At 53.2% G+C, this 14,789-nt stretch overlaps 6 protein-coding genes across 6 annotated transcripts; 4 read left to right on the top strand and 2 right to left on the bottom strand.

The window, feature by feature from the left end:
• Positions 1-294: 294 nt before the first annotated feature.
• T069G_00647 (uncharacterized protein) lies at positions 295-2,226 on the top strand (the record flags this gene model as incomplete). The annotated part of the gene is made up of 1 exon (XM_056167857.1): positions 295-2,226. One exon carries the CDS (start codon positions 295-297, stop codon positions 2,224-2,226), a length of 1,932 nt encoding a protein of 643 aa, XP_056033173.1.
• A 2,066-nt stretch (positions 2,227-4,292) lies between these two features.
• T069G_00646 (uncharacterized protein) lies at positions 4,293-6,239 on the top strand (the record flags this gene model as incomplete). The annotated part of the gene is made up of 1 exon (XM_056167856.1): positions 4,293-6,239. The coding sequence occupies one exon, from the start codon at positions 4,293-4,295 to the stop codon at positions 6,237-6,239; it is 1,947 nt and encodes a 648-aa protein (XP_056033172.1).
• Positions 6,240-6,534: 295 nt separating this feature from the next.
• Positions 6,535-7,358, bottom strand: T069G_00645 (DSBA-like thioredoxin domain-containing protein; the record flags this gene model as incomplete). The annotated part of the gene is made up of 3 exons (XM_056167855.1): positions 6,535-7,141; positions 7,206-7,226; positions 7,312-7,358. 3 exons carry the CDS (start codon positions 7,356-7,358, stop codon positions 6,535-6,537), a joined length of 675 nt encoding a protein of 224 aa, XP_056033171.1.
• A 361-nt stretch (positions 7,359-7,719) lies between these two features.
• T069G_00644 (RNA recognition motif domain-containing protein) lies at positions 7,720-8,904 on the bottom strand (the record flags this gene model as incomplete). The annotated part of the gene is made up of 1 exon (XM_056167854.1): positions 7,720-8,904. One exon carries the CDS (start codon positions 8,902-8,904, stop codon positions 7,720-7,722), a length of 1,185 nt encoding a protein of 394 aa, XP_056033170.1.
• Positions 8,905-11,174: 2,270 nt separating this feature from the next.
• On the top strand, positions 11,175-12,173 carry T069G_00643 (cut8, nuclear proteasome tether protein domain-containing protein; the record flags this gene model as incomplete). Its single annotated transcript, XM_056167853.1, has 2 exons — positions 11,175-11,250; positions 11,365-12,173. The coding sequence occupies 2 exons, from the start codon at positions 11,175-11,177 to the stop codon at positions 12,171-12,173; spliced, it is 885 nt and encodes a 294-aa protein (XP_056033169.1).
• An 835-nt stretch (positions 12,174-13,008) lies between these two features.
• Positions 13,009-14,654, top strand: T069G_00642 (rad52/22 family double-strand break repair protein domain-containing protein; the record flags this gene model as incomplete). Its single annotated transcript, XM_056167852.1, has 3 exons — positions 13,009-13,016; positions 13,080-13,816; positions 13,867-14,654. The coding sequence occupies 3 exons, from the start codon at positions 13,009-13,011 to the stop codon at positions 14,652-14,654; spliced, it is 1,533 nt and encodes a 510-aa protein (XP_056033168.1).
• Between the last annotated feature and the right edge of the window lie 135 nt (positions 14,655-14,789).

Genomic DNA, 14,789 nt, shown 5'->3' with positions numbered 1-14,789 from the left:
CACAATCCGATTTTTGGGTCGACCAACAACAGGTTGTTCATCACCAAGTGTCGTGCCGAGTGCGCGTCAATGATATAGGCAGGGCTTCAGGCTGCCCATCACCCGCGCCACTCGCGCCTGGGCTTCTCAGAAGACACGAGGGTTCACACGCAGTGAATTGCTTCCCCATTTACTAGCCAACATAAAGCCTTCTCTGAAAGGCTGCTTCATTTTGCTTCTTAAATGGAGGAAAAGAGTTCAACTGCTCCTACAGAGCTTGCTAAGCCCCTGTCTAGCCTAGTCCCATCAGACGCCATGGCCACAGATCAATCAAACCCAGGAGACTTCATAAGCTTAAGTAGCGAGGATGAACCCCCTTTGGCCAAGAAAAGGAAGTCCCCGGAAAATGATACGTCCAGCGTTACTGGATTGGATGCCCCTGCAGAGCGCTCTAAGCGTGCCAGAGTAAGCTCTGCCTCTGCTGGTAACAGCCCAGGCGCAAAGGTATCAGAGGAGGGAGAGATTGACGACGATGAGGACTCCGAGGGCGAGATTCGTACTCCTGGTTCTGGCGATGGGAAGAAGTCAGCAGGCTTTGCGTCAAGCGGCGCCTTTGTGCCCAAATCCCCTCCGGTTTATACCCGTGACTCGATATCTCTCCAACTCCCCGTGTTTTCTCAGCAAAGGGAGGGTACCTGGCTTGCAAGATTCGAGGAGTGGGCACAACTTCTCTGCACGGCCAACTCAACGAGTGCCGCCAAGCTTACGCCAATGGTGATCCAAGATGCCTACAAGCAATACATTGATAGTCACAGTAGGCTGAAGGCCAATAAGAAGCGCGCTGCGAGACAGGCAGCCGAACAATATTCGGATGAATCTCTAGCTGCCTTGATAAGGTCTCTTCAGCCACGCCAGAAGGACGCTGCACAGCTCCCAGCAGCGGCGGTGCCTGAGGCTTTGGCCGAACCCAAAACGCAGAGCAACGCCTCCAGCGAACTGCCAGAGGCTCAGGTCAGCCATAAGAGCGAAAACTCCGACCCTGCTGAGCAACTTCCTTCCAACCCTTTGACAACACAAACTGATGGTTACTTTGTCATTGACGTGAAACCACAGCCTCCTCAGACGGCAAACTCGCGCGAACCTCGACCAATGTCACAGCCAGCACCTCAATCTGCCAAAACCGCCATGTCACAGCGGCCAGGCCTGCCTTCAGGGGAAGATGCCCTCGAGCAACAGCGTCGGTATTTCCCTTCAGCCAGCGATCCGTCCAACATGTGCTTACTCTGTGGACGAGAGGGCCACACTGCTGACGGCTGCACAAACTGCGCATGCAAATTCTGCGGAAAAGAAGACCATTGGCAGTATGCTTGCCCATCTCTTGACCTTAAATGCGACAAGTGCGATATTCGGGGCCACTCAGCGGCTGGTTGCGCAACAGTTCGAGAAGAGAGAGGATATGTGTTCAAGTGCAGCTTGTGTCATTCAACTGCGCATACGGACGAGCGGTGCACGCAGCCATGGAGGTCATTTCACCCTGAAGCAGAGACGATCAAGACGGTTACTGCTTTGCCGGTTTCGTGCGCCTCATGCGGAAGTAGCCAACATTTCTCTGCGAATTGCATCTCGGATAGGGTGGCTATGGATCCTACCTTTCCTACCAATCCCACCTTTAGCATGTACAACATGAGTCGATATATAGACGCAGCGAGCACCTCATCTGCAATCATCGGTGCTGATGAACTCGCACCGAAGCAACAGCCAGGAGATCTTAGGATCCGTGGCCACGCTTCGCGCTCCAACGAAGTCCGCTACTACTCAGACAGCGATGACTCGGATGATGTGCAATTCCTGAGTCAACGAGCCGTTCCTAAACCGGTACGGACGGGTCGTATTAGGGTATCGACCAGTCTTCAACCGCCCAACGGAGATCAACGGCCTCCTCTGCCCCCGGGCCCACCACCTCTTGATCCTCCGCCGCCGCCTCCCAATCGCGCACCAAGACAAGGCTACTCGCAAACACCGACTGGGCCAACCTCGCTCCCTGCCAGGCCGCCGGCTGCATCGCGTGATTACAGGAGCGTACCACCGCCTCCCTCCCAACCTGCACAGGAATCTCGCCAACCGTCTGGACGAGGAGGTCGAGGTGGTGGTCGAGGTGGTGGCCGAGGAGGTAGGGGAGGAGGCCCAGGAGGAGGCAGAGGCTATAGAGGAGGAAAATTCAGAGGCGGTAGGGGTCGAGGTGGTTAACCCGCCTATCGTGATGGAGTTCAGAAACATACAGACAAGGAGAGAGCTATGGGACTTCGAATGGAGCAAGCACGCGCTGGGGGATTCGATACAGCCCTTTACACTCTGGTCTGCAGTGTCAGGGGCAACATACTTTGATACCCCCTTGTACTATGGTTTCTCAATTTCGAGGCAAGGATTCGACGAGACACGACGGCGCTGCTCATTGCAACCCGAAAGGCTTCCTAATGGAGGAAGAAGGTCGGAAATAGAGGCTATGCACTGAACTCTAAATATGGTGGATTGGAAAAGGGAACAAGAGATATTCCCCAGACGTACATACCTGCGGACCGCATATTGGCATGCAAGCCCTCGCTGCATGTCTCAGTGTGCCTGCATTTGAAGAGCGGTGGTGGCTCGTGAAGTTTGAGCCGATATAACATGCATTCGTTGGGCAGAATAGATTTCTTTCAAGGACAATAGCTGGTACTACGGAAGCTCTAGCTGGTATTCCCGTAGGTAGTGTAACACTAAATGTATAGAGTAGCATCGGCTTCACAACCGAGAATATCACGAACATTGATTCGACAAATGAACCACCCATACTCGTAGCTCGTCGAAACAGCTGACCACTCAGAGCGCGCCGTGACGAAGGCACTTTCGTGATTTACCGATTTGCTCCCAGGTGAAGAAAATGAAAAGGACGCTAATACGAGTCGGCGATAGAGACATGCATTGTTTCAACGCGCCACGAGTCGGGTGCAGGCCATGGGCTGGAACAAGCGGGTTTTTTGTGGGTTGGGCAGCTGGGGGACGTGGCTAGTGTCGTGGACGAGAAGAACGATGAAGATGATGGTTTGATGGTGGTTTGGCTTGGCTGTATGCCCGGGTTTCAGAGGGAGAGAGTTGGGCATGAGTCGGGACAAGGATGATGAAGCGAGTTGCGGCCTGAGAAATGCCTGAACGCTGCAGGGGCATACGCAAGAACTTTTGAAGTTTTTTGTAAATTACAGCCGGGTTTGATATCTTGAGTATTCTTTCTAGTTACAGTATGGCCGTCTCTTTTTTTGTTGGGTGGTGTTGAGGCCGGTCACGAGAATAAAAAAGACAAAACTCTAATATTCAAGATGGTTGATAGACTGCCGCTGCCACATCCCACGAAATCGCGCTTAAGCTTGACCGTCAAGCTTGACTTGACTGACCCTTCGCGCGTATTCCATCGCGCTGCCACCATTTCGAGAGACCAAACTTCGTGATTCGCCCACCGCCTTTGTCTCAATCAAAAAGGTCGCGTCAAAAACCAGCTATCGATAGCATCACCACCCAAAGCTTTTTAAACAACCCAAACTAAAACAACCCTTGTCCCACGCTTATGCACCCTTGTCCCCCACACTTGACCAACCCACTGGCCACAGCGATCGAAGCCATGAGACGGTGCCATGCAGCTTTTTTGTTCTACCCTGCTGGCGCCGCCGGGAGTGACGCGGACACGGTGAGAGCCTGGCGTTGTCGCGATGTGAGTCACTGGCCAGTTGTTCCTGGAGCCGGCGACTTTGGCGATGCGGTGCTGCAGGACGATTGGAGCGCGGAGCGTTGGCGAGAATGGCGCTACAGGGGAGAGACGGGAAGCAGAGTTTTTTTCTCCGGCTCGTTTCCGTCTGGCTTTCCAGTCGATGGATGCCCAGCCCGGGTAGGCGAAGCGAAGCGATAATGGGCAGAAATCTTAGGGTTGATTTGGGTAGGGTTGTGGGATATATACAGGCGAGGACGGAAGACGGCTTCTCGTGCTCTCCATCTTGGATTTCCATCTGGTAATTTTGCTGTGTGAATAATTGTATTCGATCTGTGTCTTGATATTGACGACTGATTGAGAGCACATTCGTCTCTCGATCTCACCATCATCAAGGGGTTTATACTTGATATCCAACCACCCAACACCTTAAACCAACCAGACTACAGCTGCAGGCCATCGATACTAGCAGTCTAAGCATCTGCTCTCTTGAAACAAATCACTTGAAACAACATCTCGAGGGCCTACCCCCCGATATGACACGGATATGGCTTCAACAGAACAACTCTTTATCGCCATGTTGAGGAGCGACGCTGTCAAGGACAGCCTCTTCCATCACCTCACCACATCCGACATTTGTGCCATCCGCGAGGCTTCATCAGCCTGCTGCAACCTGGTCACCAAACGTCTCTTCACCCGCATCCACGTCACTTTCACGGCTTCTACTTTCACCCGGCCCTCGCGCATCGCTGCCCTGGGCCGGGTCGGGCATCATGTCGAGCACTTGACCTTTCACTTTGCCCACTCCGAGGCGACGTTTCTGCCGCCGCTGATCCATCCGCTGACGGGCGATGAGATTGCCTTTTTGTATAAGCCGCTCACCAGCATGGGATCGGCGCTGACTCGCCCCAAGTATGCCAACACAGAGCTGGGCGAGATTCTGACGCAGCAATATCCTCCGCTGTTCCACGCGGCCACAAACGTCCCCAGCTTCATCTATGCCATTGGCCACATCCCCAACATGAGACATCTGACTATTCGGTGTCCCGGCCAGGACCCAAGGGAACGGTATAGAAGGGACATTGTTGACTATGCCCTCATCAGCCTGAGGATTGCCATTGAGCGTGCGCCAATGACAAAGCTCCATAAGTTATCTCTGTCATCTCTTCACCCCTCTGCCTTCAACTATCTCAGATACATCAATGGAATCGGCAGCGTGCCCTCTGCGAGCCGTAGGTGGCAGCAGATAAACAAGCTGCACATCTCAGTGGAAGCCTGGGACTTTTATGGCCCGTCTCCCGGCCTGGACCATCTTAAAGTCCTTGATGATTACATCCGCAACTTTTCCCAAGGCCTAGACAAGTTTACGTTTGCCTGGATTGGTGCCAAAGGACCGTGTCCCGTTGCTCTCTCTGCTGATCCCCTCTTCGCGCCGCCTCGCAGCACTAAGAAGCTATTCCATGAAGTCACTTCTCCCATGTCGCCTCTGCCAACCCGGCCTCCTCGCTGTCCCATCCACTTCCCTAAGCTGCGCTACCTGCAGATTCGTAATGCCACCATGAACTCTCCCCAGCTCAGGGGCTTAATCGCGTCCCATCAGAAGACTATCAAGCAGTTTGGCTTTGAGAACGTCGTCCTCGCCAACAATGGTAGCTGGGATGAAGCCCTGGCGCCTGTGAATGGCAACGATAACTGGTCTCGGAGCAGTGCCACGGCGTCTTCGGAGTTCTCTGTCGTAACTGGCACAAGTGATGAAGAGTTGCCTAGTCCTAGTGCGGCTGTCGAGGTTGCCAGCAGAGAGCTGATGGATCTCGACCTGAATGGCCTCACCCTGACCGAGGACGAGAGAGACGTAGCCCAAGACTTTACGGGCAACTTTGCTGGGCCGAGAGAATCAGATGAGAGTGTTTCTACCAAGCTTACGCGAAAGCGTGTCCGTCGGCATCATAAAAAGCACTCCAAGACAGAGAAGAAAGAACAAGCCCCTGAGCATCCCTCCCCTCTGTCGCCACCTCTGTCGTCTCACAGCCACAAGTCATCCTCCTCTGTACACAGTTTCAAGCCATCCAAGCTACGTCTCAGGCTATCTTTTGGATCTAGCGATATTGCTTATTCTGCCATCCCCGAGCCGCTGTCCATCATCTCGCCCCCCATCATAACGTCGGAGCCCCAGCCTGTCCTTCTTCAACCCACCATCTACTCTCCCTCCGCCCATCGCCAGGCTGGACCCGACGATGGCATCTCTACTGTGCAACGCAATCTGGAACAGGAAAAGGCTCATCAACTATTTGCCGAGGACGCAGATGCGAGAGCAAGCGCCCTACACAAGGCTAAAGAAGCGGTTCTGGCGAAGCTCAGCAAAGAGTTTTACAGCAAAAAGGATAGAATCACGGATGCGGTATCCGTGTGTCGGTATATGGGTGTCAGGGAGGTGAGCGGATGCAGCAGAGAGATGGTGATGGAGGATTGGAGGGGATTGGAGAGCAGGAGTGCGTTGGTGCCCTTAATGTTTAGTCGATCTTAGAGGGTGTGGTTGGGATCTGGAAACAGAGGTAATGGACGGAGGGTATGATTATGACGATACGACGGCACGAATGTTCTGGTATGGACTTGGGCTTTTGGTTTTCTTTTATGTCACTCTTTTAGGTCATTTTTCTTTGATGTATTTTTTATTGTATTGATATCTGGACGGGGGATATGGACATGTATAGTACGATCATTACACACTCTCTCATTTAGTATTATTAGTGTTTAAACTCTTAGTATTCTAATCACTCTACTCACAATGTTCTTGGCTCCCACATCACGAAATAATCCATTCAGGTACTCTCGTTAGCAATCTTCTCCAGCGTCTTCACATACTCTTCCACCTCCTTCGCCCCCGTCAGCGTAATATCCCTCCTCCTCCCCTCCACCATCACAACCGGCACCGCATCAACATCCCGACTCACCTCCCTCAACTTCGCCTTAACCTCTGCCAACCCAATCTCCTTATCACCCACAACCTTCTTCGCCTCCTCCTCACTAATCCCCGCCTCCACACACGCCCCTATCAACACCTCATCCCTAGAAGGATGCTCCCCCTTCTCAAAATACCGCTCATACAACGCATCAATAAGCTTGTTCGCCGTTTCAGGGCCCTTGGAAGACTGGAAATACTGCACTACGCGGTGCGCGTGCAGGGTGTTCCCCATGTATCCGTCGAAGCGCAGGGCGATGCCGAGGGGCTCGGCGATGTTGGTCATGTGCGCCTGGAAGACCTGCTGGGTGGTGGCGTCGCCGAAGTGCTTGTTGTCGAGGTACCACTGCAGGCGGTCTGCTTCGGGAGGGAAGTTTGGGTTGAGCTGGTAGGGGGCGAAGTGGAGGGTGTAGGAGATGGAGGAGGCCATGGGGGAGGAGCGGAATTTTGCGAGTGCTTGGTCTAATCTGTTGGGTTTTTTGGGGTTAGTATGTGAATTGGAGTTGAGTGAGAGAACTAATATGTCCATGCCTTTTCTTGGCCATGTATGTCCTGTGAATTGCATTAGTAGATGAATGTGTGTGGGAGGATGAGATTCATGCTGCGGTTTTTGTGTAAGTGATGGGCATTTACGTACCAAGGACATATAGTGTCCAGCGTAAAAGTAACCTGCGACTCATACATTCTGTCTCACGTATTCATAGATGGTGATTAGCTGTAGCACGCTGAATCTGCGATAATATTGTCACTTTGCAAAGAAGGAAAAGCTCTGGAAGGAAGTTGAAATGAGAGCCCGACGTCACAGTTGCTGATGCTAACTTAATCTAGGGATTTGCGGGGGAGGGTTCGGGAACCAGCCGGGAAGGATATTGAGGGGCCGATCAGCCCGCAATTCTAAATCATGACTAACAAATGGCAGAGTTGCGGCACGAAAACAAAATCATTGCGGGATAAATCTTTCATTAAGTCTCATTGTAAATATACGGATGAAAAGGAACACAAAAATGCTCGAGGGGTATCTATCTTATAGTCAAGATAGCCAATGCTAGTCAAATGTAACCTTGGTTCCGGTATGCTCAACCAAGCCTCCTGTGAGACGAGCCACAGCAATGTCCGGAGCACCCTTTGATGGCGCAGCCTCTGGTCTGCTTCCCCTGCTGTTGTCCCTGTCGTCTGCCCTGGGTCTCCTAGGAGGTCTTGATGTGTCGTCGGCCTTCTTATCCTTGCCGAAGCGCTTCTTGTATCGCACCTGGTCGTCCTCGGCCAGCTCAAGCTTGAGCTCGCGTCCCAGCATGCGGTTCACCCACCACTTTCTTGTCTTGAACTGCTTCTGCTGCGCCGACTTCTCTCCATCTTCGGCCTCATCGTCACTCTTGTCATCCCGGAAATCCTCCTCGGTCTCCACCGCTTCCTTGATCTTGACAAAGCCCTTGACGGCCCAGGCGGCAGCTTCTGGCTCCTTGAACTTGATCCAGCCATAGCCCTTGCATTTGCCCGAGTCCTCAAACGTAGCCAGCTTGGCCCACTCAATCTCTCCGCACTTTTCAAAGTTTCGGATCAGGTCCTCCTCAGTGACCTTGAAGCTCAGGTTGCCCACAAACACTTTGCGGCTGGCGTTGGTCTCTTGGCGCTGCTCCGTCTTGTTCTTGGAGGATGCCGCATCGGATTTCCCGGTTGCCTCTTCGGGTTCCTTCTCTTTAGCCGGGCGACCTTCGAATGACTTGGCGTCCTTGATGAGCAGCTTGCGTCCATTGAGATCTGTCTCCGAGAGGGCAATGGCAGCGACCTTGCCGCCAATGTCTGTAAAGTCGACGTAGGCAAATCCCTTGTTTGCAGGCTTCTCGCCCTTGGGTCGGGTGGCGTCCTTAACCGTAGGCAGCTTCACTCTTGTAATCGCCTCTTCCGTGATGACACCTCCGGCATTGTCTATCAGCCATGTGCGAAGCTCGGCAGCCGTCAGCCTGAATGGCAGGTTGCCAATCCAGACTCCATGCTCAGACCGTACTTTCTCCTTGCCTTCCTTCTCACCATCTTTATCATCCTTCTCATCGTCGCTCGAGGGCTTGGCTGGCAAGGGCTTTCCCTTCTTGAGGGCTCGTCGCGCACGTTTTGACGGCGGTTCCGGTGCATTTACGTCGACCTCGATTTCCTCAACCTCGGCCTTGCGCTTAGAGGAAGCCGACTTGTCGACTTCCGGCGATTGGGGAGATTCTGGATCTGTGGCTGCCATTGGGGATTATGTATGTGATCGTATATTTTGTAACGTGCACTCAACCATCTTTCCGAAGCATTCGGTCAATACGGCCAGCCAGCAGAAATTTTTTGGAGCCAGCGGAAATCTCCCAATCGATAAGGCGATAACTACCCGTAGCGAAGTGGGGGCGCCAGGAATTGGGTTAAGCGTTAGTACTAGGTACTAAGTAACTAAGCGCTGAAGCCGGCCATTGTCCACCAGCCAAAACCAAGCCGCAAAGAGCATATGCAACGAGAAGCATGCTGCATCCCATTCCTAGCACGCAACGCTCTTCAGGACCCAACGGCCGTCCGAGAAACTCAGATCGTCAATAGGAATGACTCCCGTCACGCTTGCGCTGTGTTACGCCAGCGACAGCAGGGCCTCTGAATGGCTGACATGACGAAGTGGCGCGGAGCCACGACTTTGCCCGGCATTAGCGTTACGACGGCAGGAAAAAAGTTTGAAATGGAGATGACATTGGACGCAGCTAACGATGAGAGTGTGGGAGATGGACGGCCAAAGAAATGTGACGGCTAGTGATTCGCAGGAGCTTCCTAATGCAGGCTGAGTCGTGTGCTCTGGACTGGCGACTGCGACGCTGGGCCACGGATGGAGCGCTGCTGTCGTGGTCGGTCCTATTGTGCAGTCTCATTCATGTGTTTGTCCTTGAATGCATGCCAACTGACCCGTGCAAGTGCAGGTATCTACGAGTACGACGAGCCACTCTAGGCATAAGCTCCACATGGCATCAATTCTGCCTTGATGGAATGGCGAGAATTCATCTCGGGGCTGGAGCGTGCGCGCTGAGGCCCACTGCTAGCCAGCAATAGTTTGTTGCGATGGCAATGTGCCTGGCCAAGCGTTTTTGAACGAGGGCCCTTTTTGCAACAAAAGCATGTTTTATATAAAATGAATGAACCGGCCTGCCGCAAGGAGAGAAATAGTCGAGTGGTAGGCCGAGCCTAGCTCTGCAAGTCGGCCGAGCGAAATGACTCCAGTCTTGCCCTTGATCCCTTGACACAGGTACGGTAGGTACTCGGATATGCAAGTTCTGTGCTAGGCGTTCCGGATCATGATGGGATGGAACCGCACAGTAGTAATCCGGCCGTTTGCCGTCAGATGCTGGTCGTCTCACCCGTCTAGAGTCTAGAGGCAAGGCTCACGATGCGGTCTTCCGAGGGCAAACAAGCAGATCTGGACCCGCAGCCCTCCTTGCCTCGAGTGGGACAGGCGAATGAAACATTTCCCTTGCACAGCTAAGGCACGCTGCAGGGACGAGGCAGGATAGCGCCGGAGAAAAAAAAAAACATGGAAGAGGAAAGGGAAAATAAGAGAGAGCAGATCCGGCCAGGCAAACAAGCCGTTGCCAGATCAGCTGAACCGAATGACCTAGAACTCTGTGCTTGGTCTGCGCTGTGTCGTGCTCAGTTTTTCGTTTTGCCGCCCAAGGACAGACTCCATCCCGGTACATGTACATGCACATGCAGCTTGCAGCGCTGGCTAGCGTTGCAGCCCAACAGGCCAACCAGCTGTGGGGGATTGCCCCGGGGCTTACACGTAGTGCTCTGTAGCGCTGGTAGTGCGCTATGCTCTCTGCCCTCTGACGCACCTGTGCCTCCAGCCACGTTGTATAGCGGGCGACGGCGCTGCGGTCCAGCGAAACGGGCCAGGCCTGTGGCAGTTGAGCCGGTGGCCTCCGCTGGCAGATGGAGCCGGACGAACGCTGTTGTGCTGTAGTTTGACGGGCAGCCATCCATCACGTGCGACGGGTTCAGCGGCTGGCCGAAAGTTGAGCTTTTTGTCGGCCATCTTTTTTTGCTTTCGTCCTGCCATGGCCATCCCTGGCGACGCAACAGTCTCCGCATCTAATCCTTTAACTATTACCCACTCGCTCGCTTTTGTCCACAACAACTCACAACCTCTGCCCTTGCACTGGCCGGGCACCCATGCAGAGCCCCGTTGACCGCTCTCTGGCACTGGTTCTGGTACTTTATTGCGCTGCAGCCGGGCCTGTTTTTCGCGGCTCTTTCTCCTCTTTGCCTTCCGTTGCTTCGCCCCTCTCATCCGGACGGTGACGAGGACGGCGCTCGATTCAACATTCGTCTGACGGAAACACTACAATACAATACAATACAATACGACCAGCATCAAGCACACTCGATACGATACAATCAGCACCATCAGCATCCTAGCCGCCATTGCAACCGGGACGCCGACAGTCTGAAATTCACACAGCTTCGCTTCGCCTGCGTTGCTTTGCCACAATGAATGTGCTGCTGTCGCCGCAGTTTCCAGTTTTTCCTCATCAGCACGAAAACCCACATCTATCTCAGCGAAACCGTAAGTCATCGCCAGCGTCGCTTCCTTCATCTATGCCTTGGGTTGTTGGCGCATCGCACACGCACCCATCTCCATCTCCCCATACCATGTTCCGGAGCTCACATTCCTCTACAGTCTCATCGCTTCAAAACATGAGCACCCGAAAACGAAAGGCCGACGAAGATGGAGACGAAAACATGTCGCCCATGAGCTCACCCGCTGTGTCCTCTCGCCCTCTTATTCGCCCGTCAAAAAAATTCAGATCAAACGATCTAATCGGAAGGCCACTACCTCTGCCTCGGCTTTTGGAAACCCTCGACACGAATCAGCTACGAACAGTGTTGGAACGCATCTGCGAGCGTCATCCGGATATTGGACAAGAGGTGGTTTCTCAAGCGCCCCGGCCCACGGTCGCCGCAGCCATGGATGTCCTGCAGTCTTATCAAGAGAAATTGAACGCTGCCGCTCCATATGGCAATAGCAGCGCGGAATACACCTACGACCGAGTCAAGGCCCCTCTGGTCGCTTTGATCGATGCTCTCTCCGATTTCACCCCTCAGTTTCTTCCACCGATAGAAACCCAGCCTACCAAATCTCTCGAATTCCTCGACGGCGCGACAAGATTCATTCACAACCTTCCCAACTGGCAGCCGCAAGCCTATCGTCACCACAAAGAAAATGCATACGAAGACATCTCCAAAGCATGGGCCTTGGTTATCAACGAAGCTGCGAAGCGGGGTGGTGGTTTCAACCTACACACGGATGGATGGGATCAGAAACTCGCCCGACATAACGAGCAATCCGGTGGACGACTGGGTACCGCCATTACTGCCATGTCAAATAGCGTTGGTTGGATCTCAAATGAGAATGCGGAGCAAAATTCCATTCTTAACCAGATTGTGTCAGGTGCATACGGAGCGCCTGTTAGAGTCGGACCCTGGTAAAGGCTGCCAAAGCACCTTACGACACATTTCATTTCATTTTTTCACGACATCATCTTTTGCATCAACGGGCTATTATAGACTTCGGCACTCTTTTTCTTTTCCTTACGCACACAACTGGTTGGTTGGTTGGCTGGCTGGCGTTCTTTTCCTTTGTCATTTTTGATATCCTTCCCTATCACTCAAGTGGGCAGCAGGGACTCTACGTGTGGCATATTTTGCGGTATTTGTACTGGTACGGGGACATTATCATTTGTAAATAACTTAAACAATCCATAGACTGGTACCTCTAATGCTGAAAACAGGCGTGGATCAAACTTTGTCTCCCAACATGTAGAATCACTGCTTTTCCAGCAGAGTCAAAGAGCTTACGACTCTTGTAAGACTCCGCTGAATGGAAGCTGATGACTTGATGCTACTTAGCTATATGGAAGAATCCTCTCAAATGTAAAATTGCGTGTACCGCGAAGCTGACGACGCAATGGATGTCTTCATCAGCAACTCCTCCGGTAATACTTGACGAATGCGTGCTAGTGGGAGGTCAGCCGGACAAGATGAGCAGGGCGTGGAGCTGAGACAATCTGGAGGTTGCAAAATCCCGGGGTACGTACCTAGTGCCTCTAGCCGCAGACACGTCACGTGCTCACCTGTTTGTCAATTAAACAGACGCGCCTGTTAGTATGTCATGAACGCGACTCATCGTGAATGGAAGCCTAGCATAACATTCAGGGCATCCAACCAACGCCTTTGCTTGCACAGATTCGACTGCTGTCTATTTGAACTCAGTGCACCCTTACCTTCTCTGCTATAGATGATAGGGTGATTCCGGTTGCCATCAATGCCTGCGTACGCCCTCCCTCAGCCAAACTAACAAGGTGCGACTCGGTTGTGATTAACAATAGCTCTCAGCCCGGGCGATCAACACCAGGAGTGGCCCAACCCTTTCGAGGAGGCCAAGCCGCGCATAGCTGGATGGTCAGCCAAGGAAATCGCCACAATCGCCTCGAGGCTTGACAAGCAGCTCGGCCCCGAGTACATCTCTTCGCGCGCCGGTCCCGGCGGTTCACGGGTGCATTATCTCACTGCCGAAAAGGTCATTGGCCTCGCCAACGAGGTTTTCGGCTTCAACGGGTGGTCGTCCTCGATCCAAAACATCCAAGTCGATTTTGCCGACGAGAATCCAACGTCGCAGCGCGTCAGCATCGGGCTGTCTGTCATCGTTCGGGTCACTCTTCGAGATGGGACCTACCACGAGGATGTCGGCTACGGCTCAATAGAGAACGCCAAAGGGAAGGCGATGGCCTTTGAAAAGGCGAAAAAGGAGGGGACCACAGATGCTCTGAAACGAACCCTGAGGAACTTTGGCAACATTCTGGGCAACTGCATCTACGACCAGGACTACGTCAAGCAGGTTACCAAGATTAAGGCCCAGACCAACAAGAAGTTTGATCCGGATAATCTTCACCGACACTCAGATTTTGCGAAGAAAGATATGAGCAAGGATGTGACCATGGCTGGCAACGTGAACAATGCTGGTAGCAATACCACAGCCAATGCCGCCGTCACTGCTGCTGCGGCTGCTCCCACGTCCGCAGCGGGAGGGTTCAAGATAGAACCAATGGACTCATTTGATGACTTCTTGGGGGGTATGCTGTCCTCAGATGGCTTTGAAGAGATTGAGGCTGAATATCTATAGAACTTGACGAAGCTGATTTCTGCGTGCCCGGAGATGGCCATCCCGATGAAATTATGCTTCCCAGCGCGGCCAACCCACCCAACGACAAGCCTGCTGCTAACGAGTCAAGGCCGGGTCAGCCAGCAAAGCCTATGCCGGGAAATAACTTGAATCGACCGCCGCAACCGCAGCCGCAGCCGTATACTCCTCGACAAGGACAACCACCTCGACCGCAGAATGCCCCTCAAGGCAAGGACTCTGTCAACCAAACGATGGCTCCTCCTCCTCAGGCCCCTCCTCCGGGAGAGCCCGTGGCATTCTTCTCGGCAAGATCTACCATGCCTGATACAAACCAGGCCGGCAATCCAAGCCAGCAGAAGCAGCTCTTCAACCCCAAGGCCGAAAGCCCTTCGATACGAAAGACTCCAGGAATCGATCACACGTCATCTAAGCCCGTTGCGAGGAACGGCCAGCATGTCCCTCCGGCTAACAGCCAAGCAACGTCTACACCAAGTGGCAACACCGGCGGCTTCACATCACTACGGCAGTCAATCGGCAGCTCTCAAGCCAGGAGCAATCCGATGAATCCATCTCTAGACCAAGCTCGTAGAATAGGAGCTCCGGGTGGTGGTCTGGGCAGTCCCCTTGCAAACCGGGGCCAATACAAGCCTCCAACAATGAAACGAACGCTACCGAGCGAAGCCAATGCGGCTAATGGGACGAGGTCGCCATTGGCTGACATTCCAACAAATGCAGGCAACGGTAACGGCGAGGATGGGCTGGACGCAAAGAGGCAGAAAGTGGCATGACTCTAATGACAAGAGCAAAAGCGGCATCTGGGCATGAAATGAGCATGGAGTTTTGGAGTTTTGGGTCGGTGATAAATGACAGCCCCCTGTGATTTAGTTCTTTGGGGCTTAGACAGATGTTGAATGTTTGGCCGG

The sequence above is a fragment of the Trichoderma breve genome, chromosome 1 (genome assembly GCF_028502605.1).
Source record: "Trichoderma breve strain T069 chromosome 1, whole genome shotgun sequence".
Taxonomy (NCBI): Eukaryota; Fungi; Ascomycota; class Sordariomycetes; order Hypocreales; family Hypocreaceae; genus Trichoderma; species Trichoderma breve.
This window is presented reverse-complemented; position numbering and strand designations above follow the sequence as displayed.